The sequence below is a fragment of the Dromiciops gliroides genome, chromosome 1 (genome assembly GCF_019393635.1).
Source record: "Dromiciops gliroides isolate mDroGli1 chromosome 1, mDroGli1.pri, whole genome shotgun sequence".
In the NCBI taxonomy this organism is placed as follows: Eukaryota; Metazoa; Chordata; class Mammalia; order Microbiotheria; family Microbiotheriidae; genus Dromiciops; species Dromiciops gliroides.
Window position 1 is genome coordinate 77,282,133 of NC_057861.1, and position 23,400 is coordinate 77,305,532.

At 46.9% G+C, this 23,400-nt stretch overlaps 1 protein-coding gene and 1 long non-coding RNA gene across 2 annotated transcripts; one reads left to right on the plus strand and one right to left on the minus strand.

The window, feature by feature from the left end:
- Positions 1 to 723: 723 nt before the first annotated feature.
- SLC39A4 (solute carrier family 39 member 4) lies at positions 724 to 13,277 on the minus strand. Its single transcript, XM_043979084.1, has 13 exons — positions 13,230 to 13,277; positions 11,760 to 12,291; positions 9,134 to 9,400; positions 8,458 to 8,659; positions 7,643 to 7,821; positions 7,368 to 7,536; positions 5,583 to 5,755; positions 5,057 to 5,200; positions 4,786 to 4,902; positions 4,295 to 4,349; positions 1,808 to 1,960; positions 1,429 to 1,616; positions 724 to 1,327 (listed from the first exon to the last, which is right to left on the minus strand). Exons 2-13 carry the CDS (start codon positions 11,943 to 11,945, stop codon positions 1,199 to 1,201), a joined length of 1,962 nt encoding a protein of 653 aa, XP_043835019.1. The 5' UTR covers positions 11,946 to 12,291; positions 13,230 to 13,277; the 3' UTR covers positions 724 to 1,198.
- Positions 11,841 to 20,271, plus strand: LOC122736696. The gene is made up of 3 exons (XR_006354212.1): positions 11,841 to 11,982; positions 12,527 to 12,661; positions 19,927 to 20,271. It is a non-coding gene; the product is annotated as an uncharacterized LOC122736696 (long non-coding RNA).
- The last annotated feature ends 3,129 nt before the right edge of the window (positions 20,272 to 23,400 follow it).

Below are 23,400 nucleotides of genomic sequence, written 5' to 3' on the forward strand. Positions count from 1 at the left end.
CCATCCTCTTAGGTAATTAATGAGTTCTCTAGTCATCCTTACACACACACACACACACACACACACACACACACACACACAATTTCATTCCTCTTTTACTGAGCTATGGAGACAGAAGCACTCCATCTAGGACCTGGGAAATGTGGGTTCCTGTTCTCCCTCTCCCACAGTGGTAACTCATCTCAGCACAATGGGAGAACATTCCCAGCTCTGCCTCTTGACTAAGGCAACTCTAGAGAAGCCCTGAGGTCTGGACACTTCCAAATGCCACCCCTGTGGTATGGCAAACACTACAACCATTCTACATGACATGTCCTGATCTGCCCTCAATATATCTCAGAGAACCAGAATGTCAAAGACCACAGGGAACATCTAGGGCATCTTGTCTAACTTCTACCTGAGCAGAAATCTCTCTACTGGGGGCAGCTAGGTGGCGCAGTGGATAGAGCACCGGCCCTGGAGTCAGGAGTACCTGAGTTCAAATCTGGCCTCAGATACTTAACACTTACTAGCTGTGTGACCCTGGGCAAGTCACTTAACCCCAATTGCCTCACTAAAAAAAAAAAAAAGAAAAGAAAAAAAAAAAAGAAATCTCCCTACTTTGAGCAGGCATCAAACATCTGTCCACCACTCCATCCTGCTCCCCCTTTCACACTGGACTGCATTCATCCTTTCATTCTCCCCCCTCCCTCTTCCCAGTGAAGGTTAGGGCAGACCAAGGCAGCCAAGAAAAAATGAGTTTATATGGGTCACATGAAGAGGGGCCAGGGGCCCCCTCTAGAAGTCACCCTGGATTATTCTGGTCTCCCTGTTCTCCTGTGTCTAGCACAAAGGGTGCAGCAAGAACTCCCAGAGGCCTGAGGGGTGGAGGAGCAGGAACACAAAACTGATATCTTGGACCATGAGGTCACTGAAGGTTAGAAAGCAGTGAGGGACAGGGGTCAGTGAGTGATGAGCCCCTCCCCTCCCTTCTAGCGAGAGTTATATATGCATTTTAGTAAGTGTTGAAAGTATTTTGTAGAAATTCTCTCTGAGGATCTAATGAAAGGATCCTGAGATTCTAGAGGGTGCTGGGGGTAGGGAGGGCACATAGGGGTACCTCAACTCAGGAAATATCAAAGAGCACCCCAGAGAAGTATCTGGTGCATTGTACAAGGTGACAGCAGGGGTCAGAAGTCAGAGCCCAGTGAGCAAGGGATCAGAAGGTGATGTTCTCCTCATACAAAGACAGCACCAGCAGGATGGCCCAGCCACTTAGGAGTCCCAGATTGTGCAGGAAGAAGAGCAGCCAGGGCCTCTTGTCCTTCACCTTCATCATTGATGGCAGCTAGCAGAGGGAAAGGAGGCAGGATCACAGCATGCTTTCCCTCCCCCACCTCTCAGCTCTCCCCAGCACCAGCTACCCCACTTCTCTGCCCCAATACTGACCATGTCACAGAGCGCCACATAGAAGAAGAGCCCAGTGGCGACCGTGAGAATCCAGAGTTCACTTTCCTCATTGGACCCGATCCCCAGAGCCACGTAGAGCCCAGCGAAGGCTGTCAAGCTCGCGAGCAAGTTCAGTAGGAGGGCACGCCACACGGACAGTCCGGCATGGAGCAGGGCACCAAAGTCCCCTGGGGAGAGGAAGAAAGAGATTGCTATGGGGCATCGGATGCCCCCCCCCAGGGCACAGTCCCCCCTGGGTCATAGGAACCAGCCGCTCACCCACCCTGCTTTGTCCCACCTCCTGGAATCCCAGGCCAGCCCCCACAAGTTTAGGTCAGCTTGTGCCCTGGGATCAAGAATCTGGGGAGAGGCATCTCACCAAGTTCATGGGGCACCTCATGGCACAGAACAGCCAGCGAGGTGGCCAGACCCGTCTTCCATGAAGCAGTAAAGGCAGCACCCACAGTCAACCCATCCGCAAAATTATGAAGGGCATCTCCAAGGGTGATCATGTAGGGGAGAAGCTGCAAGTCTAGAGGAGGGAGAGAGAGAAGCCAGGGGTCACCAGGAGATCTGGGGAGGGGAGTTGCAGGGAATCTTCAAGGGGAAAAGGGCAGCTCTTCCAGTACTTTCCAAAGAGTACTGTATTCAGTTTTGGAGAGACTTTTGTAAAAAGAAATCTTCATTCAGGGTACCCCTTTTCCTCCCCCTAAAAGGTCATTTTCTCTTCTGTAAAATGAGGGTTTGGATTAAATGGTATCTAAGGTCTCTACAGGAGCAGCCAGATAGCTAAGTAGGGCCTGGGCCCGAAGTCAGGATGATCTGAGTTCAAATCTGGCCTTAGACACATACTAGCAGTGTGACCTTGGACTCTACATCCGGTTCTCTTTCCACTATACCAAGTGCTCTATGATATGGCTCCCACCTACCTCTTTATTTCATAGTATTCCTTTTCACTTACCCTCTGTTCAGTCAAACTGGACTACTACTATCACCTAATATGTATACAGTCTCAGGAAATGTCTGCAAGAGGCTAAATGATTTCCCCCGGAACTTATAGTTCAGAAGTGGGATTTGAACTCACACCTTTCTGGCTTAAAGTCTAACACTTTATTCCAGGCAAGTCTAGTCTACTGCCTGTTCCTAAACTCAACATTTCTACCTCCTCCACCACCTGTTAGCATGGGGTTCTCTCTCTCTCCCTTCCTCCCTCCCTCTCTTCATCTGTCTCTCTCTTTCTTTCTCTGTCACTGTTTGTCTCTCACTGTCACTCTCTGTCTCTCTCAATGTCATTGTATTACTTTGTATATACTTTTTGGCATATATGTTTATATCTTAGAGGGTAGAGCCTGTTCCCTTTATAAAAGGGTTTTTTATCCGCAATGCCTGACACACAGTAAGAACTTAATAAATGTTTATTAAATGGAATCATCCTCAAATACCATCTCCTCCATGAAGTCTTCCTGAAACCCCACAGGCTTGTTACCAACATTCCCCCCCAGACCTAGCATTGCACTCTGCTTGTACCTCTCCAAAGCACTTAATGAACATGACAGATCTCTGTGTACCTGTCTCATGCTGCTTCTAGCTTTTAACTGCCCGTGAGGGCAGGGGGTGTGTATTTCTTCCAGCACACAGTAGGCCACAAAGGAAAAGAGGGTACCATGGGACAGACCAGAAAAGAGAGAGACCAATGATTTTGTGAACTAGTGGATCAAATGGGGAAAGTTTTCTCTAAGAGTTGAGTCTTGATGGAGAGGAAAGATGTGGAGAGGTGAGAGGAAGGGCACGGGGAGGGGGGTTTTGGGTAGTTTGCTCCAGGTAGGGGGAGCAAAGACACACAGAGACAGGAGCACATAAGGCACATTCAGTGAAAAGAGAAGAGACTGGGGGCAGCTAGGTGGCACAGTGGATAAAGCACTGGCCCTGGATTCAGGAGTACCTGAGTTCAAATCCGGCCTCAGACACTTGACACTTACTAGCTGTGTGACCCTGGGCAAGTCACTTAACCCCCACTGCCCCGTTTAAAAAAAAAAAAAAAAAAGAGAAGAGACCAGCCTAAATGGGTAGTTTGAGTACAGATCATGGGGAGCCCTGAATACTGGGCTGAAGTATATGGATTTTCTCCAGAGGCAATGTGGTATATTGAAAAGAGTGTCTAGATTATTGGGGTGTCAGATTATTGGTGTTCAAACTTTGGTTCTAACCTTTCACCAGCTGTGTGATCGCAGGGAAATTCCTTCCTTTCTCAGAGCTTGACCCCTTCTTAGAAATGGGATGCAGTAAAAAGAGAGCACTAGGGCAGCTAGGTGGCGCAGTGGATAGAGCACCGGCCCTGGAGTCAGGGGGACCCGAGTTCAAATCTGGCCTCAGACACTTAACACTTACTAGCTGTGTGACCCTGGGCAAGTCACTTAACAGCAGTTGCCTCACCCCCCCCCCCAAAAAAAAAGAGCACTAGACTTGGACACAGGAAACCTGTGTTAGACACCCGGCTCAGTCATTGACCCTGACCAAGCTACTTTCTATCTGGGCCTCTCTTTTCCCATCTGTAAAATGTGTATGTGTGGAGGGGGTGACGTTCACATTGTCTGCCTTACAGGAATGCTGCTCAGGAAGAAATATTTTGTAAACAGTAAAGGGCTATAAAAATGAAGGGTCCTTCCAGCTTTAATGCCCATGAGAGAACTGAGGGAGAAACCCAGCTTTAGGATGTGGAGGAGGTAGCAGGGGTGGGAAGGGAGACTGTAGCAGTGACCCTGGAAAGGACAATGCTTGGGATGAAGAACAAAAGATAAGAGGGGAAAGACGGAAGGGGGGATAGAGGATCCAGTGGTCAGGTCAGGCCTAGGCAGAGAGGGCTTACCTCGGCTCAGTTTTTTGCCATCCTGACCAGAAAACTCTGGACTCTCATCTGACACCTGGGGAGGAAGAGGGGGAGGCAGAGGCTCAGGGACATTGGCCAGAGATCAGGCCTCAGACATGCTCTGGTCACAACCCAGCCAGTCCAGGTTTGCAGGAGTGTTTTGGTGGAGACTTGGGAACGTTGCTTGACCCTTATGTCTGGGGAAGCTCAAGCAGCCTCTTTGGGCTCCCTGGAACCTAGGACATTCCCTCCTATTATCCCCCTCCCCACTGTACAGGAATGGGGCTCAGGAAGTAAGGGGGAATTTGTCCAGGAGAGGGGCTGGGGCTGGGATTGGAAGCGGGGACAGAGACTTGGGCTGGGCTGGAGCCAGACCTGCATTAGGGAATACTTCCTTAATTTCCTTCATCCCCAGCTTCTAACACTGGGCCCTGCCCAGAAAAGGCCCTCCCTCAAAGGTTCAGAGGTTGGGCTGTGGTCAAGGCCATTACCAGGTCTATTCTGGAGCCTTCCTGTTGCTGGTGTTGCTTCTGGTGTGACAGTTCATCCGTCACCAGCTGCAGGGGCATTCCGTGGCTGTGGTTGCAGGCGTTGCTGTCCTCTTTGTCCTGCAGGGACAATGGATGTCCGCCCCCAAAGTCCAAGGGATACCCTGCCTCCTCTCTCTGCCCCAGACACTGACTCTTAGACAACTCTCCTGAGCCCCAGCCCTCAACACTCTGCCTTCTCCCATCACCCCTTTGATGACTGGGGTCTCCTTACCTCTGAACCCTGGGGCATCAGGATGTTGAAGAGGTTCTCAAGGAGGAAGAAGGCATAAAAGCCACCCAATATACCCAAGAGCCGCCACACAAGTTCAGGGTTCCCGTGCCCAGTTTCTGTCCCATGGGAATGTTGGCCTAGTACCTGGAGGAAGAGGGCCCAGGAGATAGAATTGTGTATATTTCCTCTTATTCCCCAGTGCTTAGCAAAGTGCCCGGAAGAAATCAGGCACTTATGATTGACTGAGTTTAGGGCATAGCAGCTGGGACATGAGACGGTCAGCAGAGAGCAGAGAGGGAGAGGCACATTTTGCTCATCCCTGGGAGGAATGAAAACCAAGATGTTGAGCCAGATCCTAGATCAGGCAAATGCTGGCAAAGGGGAGACCTCCCTTGGGTCCCCACCTTTTAACCGCACTAGGACTCAGGGGGCAGTTATGGAAGGAGGGGTTGTAGGAGGGGTAAGGGCCTGAGTCGGGGGGTAGGTGGGGGGGGCGCAGTTCAGGGGGCATTTTGGAAGGTCGTACCTTAGGGATGAGATGAAGCACAGCATCCCCAGTGAGGGAACCCACAGCCATGCCTAGGAAGGTTTGGATGACGTAGTGGGATATAGCCTTGCAGGAGGCACAGAACACAACCACCACGCCAAAGACAGAAGCGAGGCAGATGATCAGCGTGGCTACAGAGCTGTAGAGGTATTCTGTGGGTATGGGTAGGGGAGACGTTAGGACTGAGAACAGGTCACTTGCCACCCCTCCTAGGGCAGAGACACATGGCTAGTATGGCTAGAAAGTTGTCCTATGGGTACAGGTAAAAGAGCAGAAGGTAGGCCTGGGGACAGACAGGTCATTCACTGTCCCCTTTTCTCCTGGAGGTCCCATGCACAGGGAATCTTGAGATCTTCCCCTCCTATGCTGGAAATCCCACTGTGAGAGGCCCAACCATCCTGCCTCCCCCCCCCCCAAAAAAAAACCAACCCAGGGGGCAGCTAGGTGGTGCAGTGGATAAAGCACTGGCCCTAGATTCAGGAGGACCTAAGTTCAAATGCGGCCTCAGACATTTGACACTTACTAACTGTGTGACCCTGGCAAGTCACTTAACCCTCATTGCCCCACCCACCCCCCAAAAAAGAATTACCCCCTCTTGCACACAAATCCCATTAGAATAAAATAATCTTTTATTTGAGTGCTAGAGAAAGGGAAACCTGGAGATGAGTGTCAAGGGGAAATAGATACAGAGACAGTTCTCTGAGACACCTATCTCCTTGAGTGGGAGAAAGGCAAAAACTTTTATAGAGGACGGATGGTGGACGGGAGACCCATGAGGTGATCATCTGACTGTGGAAAGTTCCCTTACTGGGGGTGATCACCCAAGGGTAGAACATCCCCCACTGGTGGTGGGCTGGAGGAAGTTGGGCGAGGGGCAGCAGCTCAAGCCGTCTCTGTCTACCTAGTGCCACTCAGGCAGCAGCCATGCCTAGCCTAATAGGCTTCTCTTTCTTGCTTCAAGGTGTGTTTGTCTTCTCAAGGAGAATTCCCTTAGACCTGTGTCCTAACCCCATAACAAGGGATTGGGCACCCACATCTGTTATAACATTCCTGCCTGGTAAGGCATGCATCTCTGAACTGGAAGGATGCTTGGACGGCATCCAGTCCAACCTTCACCTGAGCTAAAATCTCCTCTGCACCATCCCACACAAGTGCTCATCTGGCCTTTCTCTGTGAAGACTTCCAGGGACAAGGAGCTCACTACCTTACAAGGCAGCCAGTCCTTTTGGGGAGAGCTCCAATTGTTGGGAAGCTTTATCTTGGAGGGGAGAGGCAACATAGCATAGTGCTCAAGTCGGGGGTCAGGAAGACCAGGCATTGGTCCTGCCTCCTAATACTTAGGCTGCCCCTTGGATGGGCACTCACAGGGCGGGTGCCTGTTCCCACAGCCTTTTTTTTGGTGGGGCAATGGGGGTTAAGTGACTTGCCCAGGGTCACACAGCTAGTAAGTGTCAAGTATCTGAGACCGGATTTGAACTCAGCTCCTCCTGAATCCAGGGCCAGTGCTTTATCCACTGCACCACCTAGCTGCCCCCTCCCACAGCCTTTTGCTGGGTGGCCAGGTGATATTCTACTAGGGCTGGCTGGTGATTCAGGCAGGGCTGCGTAAGGACTAGGGGGCTACCCCTTCACCCCACACCCCTCAAGTGGCAAGAGAAAGACTAGGCATTAAAAATCGAAGGAAGCAGCCCCAAAGGCCAACGCTGGTGGAACTGGGCTGAGAGAGATGGGGAGTCTGTGGTCTGGGCACTGAAGGTCACTCACTTTGGGACAGGCTGAGATCATCCTGGGTGGGGAGCAAAGTTGATATGCAGGCCCCACTTAGCTGCTGCTGGAGGAGGGCTGGGCTGAGCTGGGCCCAGGCAGCTGGGGACACACCTTCCTTTTCCGACAGTCCGTAGACCTCCAGGACATCAGAGGCACTCAGGCATACCTAGTGGCAGAGCCGGGAATGGAATCAGGAGGTGGGGGGGAAAGTAGCCTAACCAGCTTTTCCACTGCCTTCCTCCCTCCCCCTCCTCCTCTTCCTCCTGACTTACACTGTCCCACACACTAGCAGCGTCTTGGGCCTTTTGAAGATGCCTGGGCTGTCGGCTGGTCCTCTCTCCCAGGCTGTGTCCTCTGTGAAGATGCTGCTCATGGTGTTCTTCGTGGCCGGCGTGGGAATGGACCTCAGCCTCCCTCCCCACGTGTAGCTGGCTCATCAGAGCCTGCAATTCTGGGTAGGGAAAGGAGGGTGCTTCTGTTAGCCCTGGTTGCTTCTCAACTACTCTACCCTCCTCACCCCGCCTCCACTGCTTCTGCTTTTGAGAAGTCTTCCAGGATTGTCCCACCTCTCCAAGAATATCTGGAGAGTGCTCTTCTCATGTGGCATGAGTTGGATAAATGTTGGCTAAATTGCATTGAGGACGGCCAAAGACTGAGAGGGAAGGAGGGAGGGAGAGAGAGAGAGGTAGAGAGATGTGTCTATGACAGGTACCTTACCCTAACTTCACACTGACTGGAATCTGGTGCATACTTTAGCCTCTTGTCGGCCTGTTCCTTTTTTTCCCCAATTTTAATTTAACTTATTTTTTTTCAATCTTAATAGTGTTTTTTTTTCCAGTTACGTGTAGAGATAGTTTTCAACAACATGGGCTTATTCCTAAACCTGTTATTCCATTTCTTCCCCTTTAGAGACTTTCTCTCATTAGCCTTCCTTCTTCCTGAATCTGAATCCCCCTATACCCAGAGGTCAAACAAAGCTTTCCCTAAAAAGAGCTCATCTGAAGAATCCCCCCCACACATACTCTGAGGTCTGTCTTTCTTTTCAATCTCTCCCTCTCACCCCTAGACACAGCCCCCTACTCCTTACCAAGCAGAGTGAGGTTTCGTGACTCATTGCTATGAAGTCGGAAGACGAAATCAATGAAGTACTGGGGACTGGGCAGGACGTGGAAGCAGGACCCAGCTAAGGCGTGGTCCAGGAGGGCAGCCAGAGCTGTGCTTGGACCTTGGCCATCATCCCCCTGGGCTCCTGCCGCTTCTTCCAGGATCTGGTGTGTGTCCACACAACTCTGGGGAGCAGAGACCAGAACTCAGGCCCCTCCCCTGCCCCTTCAGGTCACTTCCTCCTTTAAAACTTTCAATGTGGGGCAGCTAGGTGGCTCAGTGGATAGAGCACTGGCCCTGGATTCAGGAGGACCTGAGTTCAAATTTGGCCTCAGACACTTAACACTTACTAGCTGTGTGACCCTAGGCAAGTCACTTAACCCCAATTGCCTCACCCCAAAAAACAAACAAACAAACAAAACTTTCAATGGTTCCCCACTGCTTACAGGATAGTCCAAGCACCTTAGCTCGAAGGTCGCTGAGTCCAAACTCTCGGCCCCCCCACCCCCACCCCCGCCTCAATTTTCAAGATGGTAGAAACTGAGGTCCAGAAAGAAGGAAAAGAGACATTCCCAAGGTCATACAGAGCCACTGACAGATCTGGGACTCTTCCCTTCCATATGCCTTATGCTTTCCCGCTGATGTCATGGTGCCCTCACCTTGCCATTGCTATCCTCTCCTTGGTAGTGTCCTTGGATCTGCTGAAGAAGTTGATTCAGGATATTGGGATAATGGGTCCCGGCAGAGGTCAAGGAAGCCAGGAGATGATCAGCCTTGGAGCCCCAGCTTCCATCCTGGATAGCAGCACACGTGCCCTTTGGATCACTGAGGTAGAGAGCGATCCCAGCACAGAACCGGGTAACATTCTGGGGACCCTGGATCAAACCCTGTCCTGCCAGGGCCAGGACATTCTCCACAGTCATGCACTGTAGGCATAAAAAGACAGTCGTAAGAAGTCAGTGAGGTTAGCTTTGGGGAATTTGGGGAATAAGCATGTAAACAGGAATTTTTACAAATATGATCTTGTTATGGACCTGGGGTACCTCGGAAGTTTTCTGGGGGAACTCGGGAACCTTCTTGAGAATTTAAACCAGGGCAGCTAGGTGGTGCAATGGATAAAGCACCGGCCCTGAAGTCAGGAGTACCGGAGTTCAAATCCGGCCTCAGGCACTTACTAGCTGTATGACTTTGGGCAAGTCACTTAACCCTAATTGCCTCACCCACCCAAAAAAAGAGAAGTTAAACCAAAGGACAGACACACCTAGAGAAATAACTACAAGACCACCACCACCCTTCATTCCAGTCTCCCCCACCCTCAGGGAGGTAACCTCCTAGGCATGGCGGGACAGGTTAGGGGTGGGGTAGGGCAGAGGAATCCTTGCCAGGGGGACAGAGATAGGTATCACAGAGAACCAAGTCTCTGTGCCATGCCTTCTCCCCGTGAGAAGTACAAGGATTTTGCTCTTGGTTTCGTTCTCTAGTGCCCAAATAAAATATTATTTTATTCTAATTGGATTTGGGTGCAAGAGGGTGTAATTCTTTTTTTTTAAGGGTGTCATTCTTTAAAGAGGAATACCTAGAACCCCAACCCCCCAACCCCACTCCCACCAATTTCCCCTGTAACAATCTCATTTGATCCTCACAACAACCCTGTGAAGTAGGTACTATTATTATCTCCATTATACAGTTGAGGAAACTGAGGTTCAGTGGCCTGCACAGGGGTTACCCAGGTAGTAAGTGTCTGAGGCCAAATTTGAACTCCTGACTCCAGTCCCAGCTCTCTATCCACTGTCCCAGCTCAGCGGGGGGGACGTCCCCCTCCAAATCCATATCTTGCCCCTGTGATTCCCCGGCTCTAAGTTACCTATAGCTATTCCAGACATCAACACCATGCCTGGGTCTGAACAGAGATAAGCCCCAGGATGAGACCAGGACACGTGGGGGGAATGTGCCCCTGTGCTCACAAACCAAGAACGACAGAAAGGAAGGGTGGACCCACGGGTGGGAAGCCCCACTGTAGACCTAGATGGGTATGACTGAGTAAACTGCTTTCCTCTCAGCCTCTTCTCATTCTCGTAAAGTACTCTCCCACAAAGGGTTCTGAGCTCTGTCACCCCCCACCCCCGTGTAGGAGTCGTGTCTTCCTCTTACACACATAAAGTTTCCATCACAGAAAGGATGTAGGGGTGTCTTCCCCACCCTCCATTCACACACATCCAAAGAGGATCTCATATATACACACAGATAGGAATTACACAGGGGAACTCTCTCACACCCAAATAAGCCACATACTACAGTTGTCTACCACGCATACAAGACTTCTGTTAATAATTTGTCTTCAATCCAAGTTCCACCTTTCTCACACATGGAAAAACTCTCTCTTTTTCTCATCTATATGTACAAGTTTTCTCTCTTTCTAATATACACCCATGGAAGTGCACTCACACACACACACACACACACACACACAGAGACAGGTGTCTTCTCACACAAAAGTCCTACTTATCTCTTGGTTGGCAATCCTATTTATACTTGCAAGCACACACACTAGTCTTACCCAGGCATTCAAGGCCCTGAATCTGTCTCTTACACAGACACACACTGGGGTGCTAGCTAGCTGTCCCATTTACTCACGAAGGCAAATGGGAGACCCACTGCACCCTCTCACTCAGACATAAAGGAGAGGGAGAGAGGAGAAAATATGATCAGTGGCTTCTAAGCACCTGGGTCATTTCCAGCTTCTGGGCTAAGAACCAGAGGGAGAGGATTGGCCCCTACAGGGAAGTCTGGAGTCAGAAGAAAGTGGGGAAGAAAGGAAAGGAGATGCCAGTCTGGCCCCAAGCCCTGGGCTTCCCTTCCCTAGCGGGGCACAAGTTCCTCTCTTCTTCTCATGGAAATTTCTTTCCCCATAAAGAAGGCTAGCCCAAGTCTGCACACCCCAGGACAGGCTACTAATCTCTTTCCCCATTCCCATTTCCTAAGGTGGCACTGGGTCCTGCTCTGTTCCTCTTTTCTGCTTCCTATCCCTGGATGAGCCAGTCCCTGGGTTCTTCTCTCTCCCAAAGCATGGTAAAGAGTAATGAGTTGAGGTGGTCTTTCTAGGGTCCCTTTTCTTCTCTGACTGTCCTCTGCCTGCCAAGACACCCAGGTTGTATCCTGTCCTATCTTTTTCCCTCCCTCTCTCCCTCTTGGAATTTGTCCCCTTTGCTCCCGGCCCTACTGGGGAAGGGCTGGCTGGACAGGTTAGGGGTGGGGTAGGGCAGAGGAATCCTTACTGTCTCTTACCTTTCCACACGGCTCTTCTGGGCATTGCACACGGGCCGCCAGTGTATTTAATAGAGAGCTCAGGGCGACAGAGTCCATAGAACTTTGGTTGGAGGTGAGCAGGCTCAGGAGGCTGGCAGGTCTTGGAGTTGTCCCCAGGGCTATCCCCAGCCATGCCCCAAGCCAGAAACAGACCACGCTCCGCATAGCTCAGGTTCCCAGAAGACTCTTGACAAGGGTCAGGGTAGGTTTCAGGGAAGGAGGTGCTAAAGGACTTCCTGGAGGTGCAGGTGGGGACTCGGGGGGCCTGGACTAGGGATGTCTGGGGGCCTGGTTGGATGGGGAAGGGGGTGGGGGATTCCTGGTGCAGATCTTTGTCTCAGGAAGAGAAGAAAGAAGAGAACTGTACTGCAGCTGGCCACAAGAAGTCCTTGGGGTAGGGCTGGGCTGTAGGACTCTTGAGGAATCTCCCAAGCAGGTATTTCCTGCCAGGCACTGTGATTGGCTGCCGCTCAGATGGCCCTAGGTTAACCATTCCGGCAGCTGATCCTCCCTAGATAGAGATGAGAACTATTCCAGCCCCCATCTCCCCATTCCCTCTCTCAGTACCCAGCTTTCACTCCCTCATTCTTTTGGGGGGGCCTAAACTTAGTCTGTTTGTCCATACCCTTTCCCCTCTGTTTCATAGACCTACTGGATAATTCCCCAAGCCCATGACCCCATGCAAAGTCTCCCCCCTTCCTTCTTTCCTTCCTTCACCTCGGGCTCTTTCTTATCTTGTTATTCAGCCCTTTGTCCGGTGAGATCCCGCCTACGTCTACAGAGAATCTGCAAAGCTTGAATTCCACCACGAGCTGGTGAAGGCCCAGGGTCTCCTCCCTGGACTCCCCAGGAGCTTCTCCACCTCCCATCAGACCATGCAGGTAGTCAGGGAGAGCCCATGGCCTGCCAGCTGGATGCTGGGCCTGGGAGATGGTGTTCGTGCCTCCGTGTTACAGGCATGACACAGAAAAAGGCAAATTGACACAAACATATGGATTGGCAAACTCTGATCTACAAAAACCAAAGGTGTTTTTAAAAGTAAGGTTCCTTAGACCAAAGCTCAGACAGGGAAAGGACCAAGATCTTTCCTGGATTTCCTCCTGTCTGCTGAGTCATGTATTTTGGGGGAAGGAGAGAATTGGAGTCTAGGTCACAAACTTCCCAGAGCTCATGCTGTCCCAGTACCTGTTCTGAGCTTCTCCTACTCCTCTCCCCTCTCCTTTCTCCCTTCCCCTCTCCTTCCCTCCAGAATCATATCTGAGAATTCTCTTGGCAGCAGATCTAGGTCTGGGGGAAGAAACAGGAAGAGAAGAGGGATTGGAGGGGAGAGAAGTTAGAGGAGGGAAGGGTTTGCTGTTCTGGAGCCAGAGCACACAACCACTGGGGATCTCCCAGCACCAGGCAGTGAGCCGTAGACACCATCCCCTCCTCTCCCCACTTTTTTCTTACCAAAACCCTTTCTAGGCCGAGTAGAAGCAGTCTAGGAGACAACAAAATTCCTGAATTTTGCCATTTCATCACAACTCTTTCACAATTCTAAATACCAGAACTGGGGCGGAGGGGGGTGGGAAGGGGAGGGGAGGGGGGTTGACCTGGTTGTTAGGAACTGATTGCAACTGGGGGAGGGTCAGAAAAGGGAGGGAAGTTGGGGTTATGGATCAGTTTTATAATTGAAAGGGTCCTCAAAGACCATGTAGTTCAATGAATACCTGAAAAGAATCCCCTCTATTACAAACTCAAGTGATCTTTCAGTCTTCTCTTGAAGACCTCCTGGTAGGAAGTGTTGAAAATTAAATATAGTTTTTATCTGCCTGCCTCCTATAAACAGAACAGAGAAAATAATTTTATAATATCTCCTACAAAAATTAATAATAATAAGCAGAGACATGTCTCCCAGATTAGAGAACATAATGTCTCCTACAGGATAAACCAGATCAGAGACAGACAGGAAAAATAATACCAATTTATTTTGTTCCAAGAAGAAATATAAAATGATCATACTGGAGACCCTTCCAAAGAAGGGAGCTCAGAGACTTCCCTCTTTCTGAGAGTATGTTATAGGGCCTAGCATCCTAGAAGTTCTCTGGGGTACATCAAAGAACCTTCTCCTTGAGAAACTAAACCAAAGGACGGACATGGCTAAAGAGATAAGTGGCACTGGATAGGGACTGAGCTAGCTCCGAGACCATTACCCTTCATTCCAGTCACGCTCTGTGCTATGCCTTCTCCCCATGAAAAGTCCAAGGATTTCTCTCTTGGTTTCCCTTCCCCAGCCCCTGAATAAACTATTCTCTTATTCCACTGGATTTGTGTGCAAGAGGGTGTAATTCTTTAAAGAAGAATTCCTCAAACCCTTACCCCTAACCCCCCTACCCTATTTTCCCCATAACAGGTATATAAGGTTTTTTGTCCACTGGTTACAGAGTGTAATCAGTTTCAATAGTATGATACAAATTCAACCCAGAAGCAAAAGCAGTTTAACAATTTCAATTTTAACAAGTATAGAGAAAATACAGAAGCATCATGATAAGATTACAGGATTCCAAAAAATGTTTGGCAAGAATGAGTTAGCCCAGATTTCCCCATAAGATAGGGACTTACTATCCTGAGGGAAAAGAAGTCATCAGGTAGGGACTAATTTGCTAGCTACCTGCGTTCAGTTTGGAGTTCAAAGGACATTTTGCTCCTATTAACCTAGCGTTTAATGAAAAATACTTTTGGATAACAAGGCACCTCCAGGTGATCCATACATTCATATTAACAAAGTAAACCCATTACCTTCTTTCCAATTTTAGATAATTCTCATTTTTAGGAAGTTTATCCTGCTAACAAGCTATGCACCTCTTCAGAACTCTCACCCATTTTCCTTGTTCTGTCCTCTGGGGTCAAATAGAAAAGTCTTAATTCTTCCCAATCTTCCAAAAATATCCATTTGTCCTTCTCCAGTATACTTGAGGAGAGGAGGTGGGCTAGGGGTCTTGGGCTGGTTAATTAGTTGATAGAGTGAAAGTTTAGGGTCAGGGCCCCTAGACCGGTCAATTGGGGGAGATCACCAGAATCTTGTGTAACACATCCTGAGAGGTTCTGCAGGGTGAAGGGCCCTGAGCTGATCATTGGGGGAGTTCAGGGACATTGGTTGGGGCTTGTAGACTTCCAAGTGTATGCTTTCACCTGGGAGAGGCTGCTGCTGCTGCTGTTGCTCCTCAAAGCTAGAGACAGGGACTTGGAGTACAACCAGGGAGGACAAGAAACTCATCACTGACTGATAGTTGCTGTCCACATCCTCCAGTTTCCTGGTTGGGAGCCTGTGTTCCACAGATGAAGTCCCAGTACAGCAGTATCTTTTATGGGTATGGATGTGGGAAGATTGGGAAATCAAGGATATGAGGAATAAGGGATGTTCGGGTGGGGTGGAGGGGACTAAGAAACTACTGCTTCTGGCTCTTAAGATTAACATGTATGGGGGCAGCTAGGTGGTGCAGTGGATAGAGCACCGGCCCTGGATTCAGGAGTACCTGAGTTCAAATCCGACCTCAGACACTTAACACTTACTAGCTGTGTGACCCTGGGCAAGTCACTTAATCCCAATTGCCTCACTAAAAAAAAAAAAAAAAAAGAGGATGGTGATAGATCTCAGGGGAGGAGGAAACAGAAGACAGACTTTATCTTACTAGAGCAATGACAATGCCTTCCCTAGAGTGTCCAAAGCTGCAGTGATAGACATTCTGTGTGGTTGTCTTGAAGCTGGGTTTACTGAGGTTAAAGGTCCAAGGAAACTATGTTCAAAGGAGAGGTAGGGAGGGTTGGGAAGCTGAGGATCATCACTAGGGTGCTTCTTGCCAAGTCCTCTCACCATATCGGCCTCTCCCTGCCACTTGCCCTTCATGGCCTTTGCCCACCTGGTTTTATCAGGCACTATTTAGCCAGCTCAGCAAGTCTGGGCACCAGATCAGGTGGGGTCAGTCTCAGCTTAGTGTCTGGCTCCAAGAATTCAGATAGGCCCTCCAATTAGACACCCAAAACTTCCAAGTGGAGGGACATGCCCCACTGTGATGGCATCGGCCACTTTAGTCAACCCATTCCCTCCCCAAACACACCCCAAGGGGTCCTGGGATATTGTCCTGTTCTAAATCAAGTGGAACAGCCCACACGAAGCCGGATTAGCCTTTTTCCACTCCAGTCTAACTATTGTTACCTTGTCATGGAATAATGACCGAGTAGTTACATCTACAACAATTTGTTTAGCAGTGAAAGCTTTGACCACAGAAACAAATCCAGTCCAAGACTTGAGGTCTGCCTAACGACAAGGACCATTGGTTTCTACAGTCATTACATTTGGGCAATAGGACAAACCTAGGCAAACTTCCTAGGCAAACTGTCTGGCACTATGCCTCACTACTGTTGTAGGGAATGGAGAGAGTCAAGTACCCCAAGACCTTTAGAGAGAAGTATCCCCCTGATAATCAGAATCACAGAGGGAAAGGGGAACACTCTCAGCATCCATCAGCTTCTCCCATCTTCTCACGTGGGGGTGGATGATCACATCTTTCTGGCCCACAGCTAGGTGAACGTTAATTCTAGAAAGGGTGGTCGCCTCCTAGCTGTTCTGTACTTCAGCCAATTTGCTTCTCAAAGTTCCAGTCATTAAGAGCAAATGCCCAAAGAAGATGGAGGGTGCTATTAAGTATTACAAGTGACCCAGGACAACCACTCTTTATGGTAACCCTGGGCCTTTTCCATCTTTATTTGGTGTCTAAAGAGACAGAAAATTGCTGGGGAAAACTGCAAGTATTACATTCAAAAGCTTAATCTCTGTTGGGAAACAGATGTCTATAAGAGTAATAAATAACCTGCTCAAATTCCTTACCAATTAGAGAGACGCAAACCAAGATGACTTTGACCTTAACCTTACCTGCACAGGAAAGGTAACAAAAGCAAAACATAAGATCCAACACTGGTGGGTAAAGAGAGAAAGAAGGAATTCCATTAGCCTGTCAGTAGGAACCCAGAGCCCTCTCTTTGAAGGGTAAAGTGGCAATATAAAATAGAAATTACAAACAGATCTACTTTGATTCAGTTATTCCACTGCTAGGACTTTGTCCTTAAGATATCACAAAAAAGCTTCCCCCCAAAATAGTAATTGCTCTTTATTCATGATACTGGAAAAACTGGAAATAACCTCTGTTCAGTGGCTGAATTCTGGTATGCTGTGGCACTATATAAAACATATAAATATGAAAGATAGAAGGGAAACATGGAAAGAACCTGAATGAAATGATGCAAAATAACATTAAGAGAAGCAGAACAATATATACCCATTAACTACAACAATAAGAAAACAAAGCCCAATGGCAGACATGAGGGAAACAGATTTGTCAGTTTGGTTTTACTTTGTGAAAAGATCCAATATACTATGCTAAGGATTTTATGTAAAATTTGATTTCTTATTTTGCATGTTTCATTAGTCCTACTGATGGTTGTTTATAATAACTTGGTAAAAAGTATCATTGAGTATACAGGTAAAGAGAAGGAAGTGACAGACTGTTGTTATGGTTCCAGAGCACCCCAGAAGTTCTCTGGGATAAATCAAAGAACCTTCTTGAGAAACTAAACCAAAGGACAGACACACCTAAAGAGATAAGTGGCACTGGACTGGGACTGAGCTAGCTCCTGGACCACCACCCTTCATTCCAGTCTCTCCCACCCCTGGGGGGATAAGATCAGGTGTGGCTGCTGCCTTTGTGGCATAAGGAGGAGAGATGGCTTGAGAGATCCACAGCCACCCCTCACCCAACTCCCCCAGCCACCACCAGTGGGGGATGATCCTCCCTCAATAAGGGAACTTTCCACAGTCAGATGATCAACCCCATCAGTCCTCTATAAAAGTATCTCTCTCCTGCTCGAGGAGATTGGTATCTCAGAGCCACCCCTCTGTGCTATGCCTTCTCCCCATGAGAAGAAGTCCAAGGATTTCTCTCTTGGTTTCCTTTCCCTAGCACCCTAAATAAACTATTATTTTATTCTAATTGGATTTGTGTATAAGAGGGTGTCATTCTTTAAAGAGGAATTCCTAAGGACCCCTATCCCAAACCCCTCCCACCTATTTCCCCATAACACTGTGAAGGATAAACTTTTAAAGTCAGTAGAGGCTTGACCAAATCATTTCCTTACTCAAAAAAGCCTAGGAAGCTTCCTGTTGCCTCTGGGGTAAAATACAAATTCCTCAGTTTGGCATTTAAAGCCTTTTACAAACTGGCTCCAACCTATTTAGAATGGTTCAGCTCAGCTTCCACTCCTACTCTCATAAAGCAGGCCTTCTTAAACTTTTTCTACTCTCGACCCCTTTTCCCCCAAGAAGTTTTACATGATCCCGGGTATATAGGTATATAAAATAGGTATAAAGAACCTTTTACTGTTGTCAAATTTTTTGAGACCCCTGCTCCTGCATTAGTTAGTTATGAGACCCCAGGGTCACGACCCACAGTTTAAGAGGCTAGGTCATAAAAGACATTCCATCTCCTGCCTCCACACCTCTAGGAGGGCTGTTCCCAAACTGGGTCTGCTCTCCCTGACTTCAGCTTCTGGGAATACCTAATTAACTTCAGGTACCCCCATCACCGTTAACTATATATGTGTGAATATATTTATATATTTATTTATGTGTGTGTGTGTGTGTGTGTGTGTGTGTGTATCTGTACACATACATAGTTTTCCATTTACTTAAGTGAGCCATTTTGCAGACTTGGTAAAGTGGTTTTTACTTAATGCAAATTTGCCCATAGACTTGTGGGAGGGAGGCAATTAGGAAGAGGGCCAGCACTAAGTTCAAGGTCATCTCAGGTGAGGACAGAGAAGCAAGAGCAGGAACGGGTAGGGGCAGGGCTGGCCATGTGGGAGCCAGAAATAGATATAGACAGGAGAGGAAAGGTGACACATGGGGCCGGGGCCAGACACGTGGTGCTCAAGCACGGACAGACTGAAGCCAAACATGAGGGCAGTGGGCAGAGCAGCAATAGCCTTTTCCGAGTCCTTCTACTTTCCCTTGGACTTTTTGGGGGGCGGTTGGAAGGAGGGAGGGTGGAAAGGCTACAGAGCTATGGGCTGCAAAGTATTGTGCAGTGAAGTTAACACAATTTATTTTCTTGGAATGTGGATTTCTTTCAGAATTCTTTACATAAAGTTGAGCTTGTATAATGTGAATTGCTGTAAAGCAAGAATTGTCTGCATTATTTTATATTGAACTTACCTGTATACTTTGTTTTAACAAAAATCAAACACACACACACACACAGAGCTGTAAATCTATCAGTGGCTTTCTTCTAGGTTCAAAGGGCAGAGTACTTTCTGATGGCAGAACTTCCAGGAAACATTTCTTCCCCTCTTTGCATTCTCTCTTCAGCACTAATAATCAACCTAAACCTTGATTTTAGTCGGCCTCAAATTGTTCTCCACTAGTTTCCTGTTTGTTTTTTTCCCTTTGTTTACACTATCCTTTATGCCAGAAATGAGCTGACAGCAGCTCCATTTGTTAATACCCTGCATATCCTTTCCCACTGCCTCCCCACCCATCCCCTATCCCCATCCAGTACTTCAGGGGCACTTAGCAACATTCTAGTTTTTTGTTATTTCGGAGTTCAGGAGTCATTCTGATTTAATTTTGTACCTCCTCCAGCAATGACAACAGACCTCTCTGTCTAGCCATCATTTAATAAATGTTTAGTTTAGGCTCAAACTTCCTGAAGTCAGGGACTATGCCTAATCTTTCCTTGTACACATAACTTAACATTTACTAAGTGACTCATATATGCACAACCCCCAAGACAAAAGTTTCTGCCCTCAAAGAGCTTAAATTTTTTCTAGGGGACATATATGTACACAGACACATAAACACAAAGTAATTTCAGGAGGGAGGGAGCATTAAGAAATATGAAAGGTTCATGAAGGTGGCACTTTCCTGAATGCATAGGAAGCATTTAAAAAGTGATAAATGAATGATGCTAGGAGTCCAGACAAGATGGCAGAGAAGCAAAAAGTATAGCCCAGCTCCTCCAAGACAACTCCACCAAGATATAAGAAATACACCAAACTGAATCGTAGTTGAGTAAATCCAAGAAGAAAAAAATCACAGTGAGTCATTTTTTTTCAGCCCAGGTCACCAGAGAGAGGCAGAGAGCTCTGTGGACATTAGGCTTGAGGTCTGGCCAGGAGCAGGCCAAGGAGCATTCCAGCTGTATTCTGACCACTCTGGGGACACTGAGAGCTTAGACATCCTCAGCCTATTCCTGAGATCCTGGAATGAACCAACACTCTGGGAAAAGTAGCAACAGGACCAGCCTAAACCCTCCCTCCAGAAGCAAAGCAGCACCCAGGCCTTGCTGTTGTTTTTTTTTCTATTTTGAGGTTTTGCATTACTGCTCTGATTTTTTCTCTTATAACAGGATTAATGCAGAAATAGGATTAATGTTATTATGTGTATATATATATATATTTGTGTGTGTGTATAGATATATATCTATATGTATATGTATATAGATAAAACCTATATCAGATTACCTGCTGTCTAGGGGAGGGAGGGGAGGGAGGGAGAAAAATCTGAAATTGTAAAGCTTGTATGAACAAAAGTTGAGAACTATCTTTACATGTAATGGAAAAAATAAAATACCTTATATGTAAAAAAAAAAAAAAAGCAGCACCCAGGCCTAACCTCAAGTTTGAAGTCAGGAAGTAATCTGGAAGAATGGGCAGACAAAAACCGAAACCCACACTGGGCTATTATATTGGCAGGGCTGCTTTGTGACACAAAAGCAGAAAAAGAGAATGACTCCAAAATCTCAACAAAGCAAGGCCTTGGAGGAAAACAGTTTGACCTCAAACTCAACTAGAATTCCTAGAAAAGATGAAGCAAGACAAAATTTTTATAAATGGAATGAGATGAAAAATGCTATCTGCCTCTCAAGAGAGGAGAAAACTACGGAAGGATTACTTTATAGAACTAGAAAAAATAACAATTCATCAGGATGAAAAAAAAAGATCAAGAATGTCAGGAAAGGGGCAGCTAGATGGCGCAGTGGATAGAGCACCGGCCCTGGATTCAGGAGTACCTGAGTTCAAATCCGGCCTCAGACACTTAACACTCACTAGCTGTGTGACCCTGGGCAAAAAAAAAAAAAAAGTCAGGAAAAAAAGGCCTAGCTAGGCTTCAAACTACACTACAAAATAGTAATCACTCAAATAATTTTATGCTGGCTAAGAGACAGAGGCTGAGTAGTGGAAGGGATTAAACACACAACAAAGCAAATGAGCACAGAAACCCGGTGTGTGATAAACCCAAAGATCTTAGCTAGTGGAACAAGAACTTACTTTGTCAACAACAGAAAGAAGTCTGGCAGAAAGTAGCTAGAAACCAAAAGCTCATATTCAATACCAAAACCATCCAAATTGGAATATGACTTAGACATGAAGCCTGGCATCATAAACAAATTAGAGGAACAAGGGAGAAATTACCTGTCAGATCTAAGGTATGATGATTAAAAATGAGAGAGTTTCTGGGTAACAATTTTATTAATAAAAGGGTGATTTCTCCCTCAGACCAAAGACCCCATGGTGCTGGAGCACAGGGTTTTGTTTTTTTTGGCAGGGCAGTGAGGGTTAAGTGACTTGTCCAGGGTCACACAGCTAGTAAATGTCAAGTTTCCGAGGCCAGATTTGAACTCAGGTACTCCTGAATTCAGGGCCGGTGGGTAGTCAATAGACCATTAATTGACCCCTGCACATCAAGATTATCTCCAGTTTGGGGCTATCAATTAAAAAAATGTCCTCCTCTTCAATAGGAGACCTCCACCCTGGATGGAGAAGCCTTAGGTTATCTAAATAAATGGATCTGTCTCCACCAAAGATTCTTTGTAAACTTGGGTTGGGCCTGTTCAAGATAAAGAAATTCAGTGTAATCTTACTTTCAAGAACTAGACCTTTGAGTAGGGGGATTGGGGATGGAGGGTGGGAAAAGAAAGGGCTAAGAAAGAAGGGGAAAGCACTGAGTTTCCCCCAAGATATGGGTTATTAATAGTTCTCCCAATGGATAAGGGAAGATTCATGACCAAACAACAGAAAGGGTCACAGAAAGTAACATGGACAATTTTTATTATATAAAATTATTTAGTTTTTGCACAAATACAATGTAGCTAAAATCAGAAGGGCAAGTAAATGGGAAAAAAATTCTTGAAGCAAGTTTCTTTGATAAAGGTCTCATTTAATAATAATTATAGTAGCTACCATTTATCTAGTGCTTTGAGGTTTTCAAAGCACTTTACAGATATCTTCATGACAACCTTGGGAGGTAGGTGCTATTATTATCATCCTCATTTTACAAATAAGGAAACTGAGGCTCACAGAAGTTAAATGACTTGCCCAGGATCACATAGCTAGTGACTGAGATCGGACTTGAACTCAATCCAAACTGAGTTCCTGAGTCCAGCCCCAGCACTCTATCCACTGTACCACCTGGCTGAGATAACATAGGGGGAAAGGAGTCAAACTCCTGCCCCCCAAATCTCCCCAGTGTGGCCTGAACCAGATTAAAATAATTCAGAAATGTTTAACAAGATAAATAAAAATACAACATAGATAATAGATAATGTTAATTTATGGTTTTCTAAATCAATATGTGGCTGGCAAGGATCCATTTCTATTTGAGTTTGACATCACTGTTCTAGAAAACAGATTACAATTTATAAAAATAAAAGCCACTCCCCAGTTTGTAAGTACTCAAATGATATGACCAGGCCATCAATTTTCAAGGGAAGAAACCTAAGCTATCAATAACCATATAAAAATATACTCGTTCACTAGTAATTAGAGAAATGCACATTTAAACAACTGAAGTTGCAGAGTTGTCAAAAATGGAAAATGACAAATACTGAACGGGCTTTGGGAAAACAAGTATATCAATGCACCACTGATGGTCCAGCCATTCCAAAAAGTGATTTGGAATTATGCCCCCAAAGCTATTTAACTGTGTATACTCTTTGATTTAGCTATACCACTATGTCTACTCCCCAGAGAGATCAAAGAAAGAGAAAAGGTCCATATGTACAAAAATAACTATAGCAGCTCTTTTTTGGTGATAAAAGAACTGGAAATCGAGGGGAGGCCCATCAATTGGGGAATGGCTGGATAAATTATGTGTAGATAATGTGATATAATATTGTGTTTTAAGAAATGATGCAGGGGATGATTTCAGAGATCTGTAGACTTGTGTGACCTGATAGAAAGGCAAGTGAGCAGAACCAGAAGAACAATTTAAATAATAACAATATTACAAAGACAACTTCCTTTTTTTTTTTAAGTGAGGCAGTTGGGGTTAAGTGACTTGCCCAGGGTCACACAGCTAGTAAGTGTTAAGTGTCTGAGCCTGGATTTGAACTCAGGTACTCCCAACTCCAGGGCTGGTGCTCTATCCACTGCGCCACCTAGCTGCCCCAAGACAACTTTCAAAGATTTGGGAATTCTGATCAGCTTAATGACCAACTAAAATTCCACAGTACACAAAATGAAACAAGTTATCAATCTCCTGGTAGAGAGCTGATGAACTCAGAGTGCACAGTGAGACTTTTTTTTTTTC

What these genes read in the sequence shown, in the direction of transcription:
- SLC39A4 (XM_043979084.1), bottom strand. Translation starts at nt 11,945, where the DNA reads ATGCGGAGCGTGGTCTGTTTCTGGCTTGGGGCATGGCTGGGGATAGCC. An exon ending in CTGCTAGTGTGTGGGACAGT is followed by an intron (nt 7,537 to 7,642) that starts GTAAGTCAGGAG and finishes CTCTGCCACTAG; the next exon opens with GTATGCCTGAGTGCCTCTGA. An exon ending in TGATGCCCCAGGGTTCAGAG is followed by an intron (nt 4,903 to 5,056) that starts GTAAGGAGACCC and finishes TTGTCCCTGCAG; the next exon opens with GACAAAGAGGACAGCAACGC.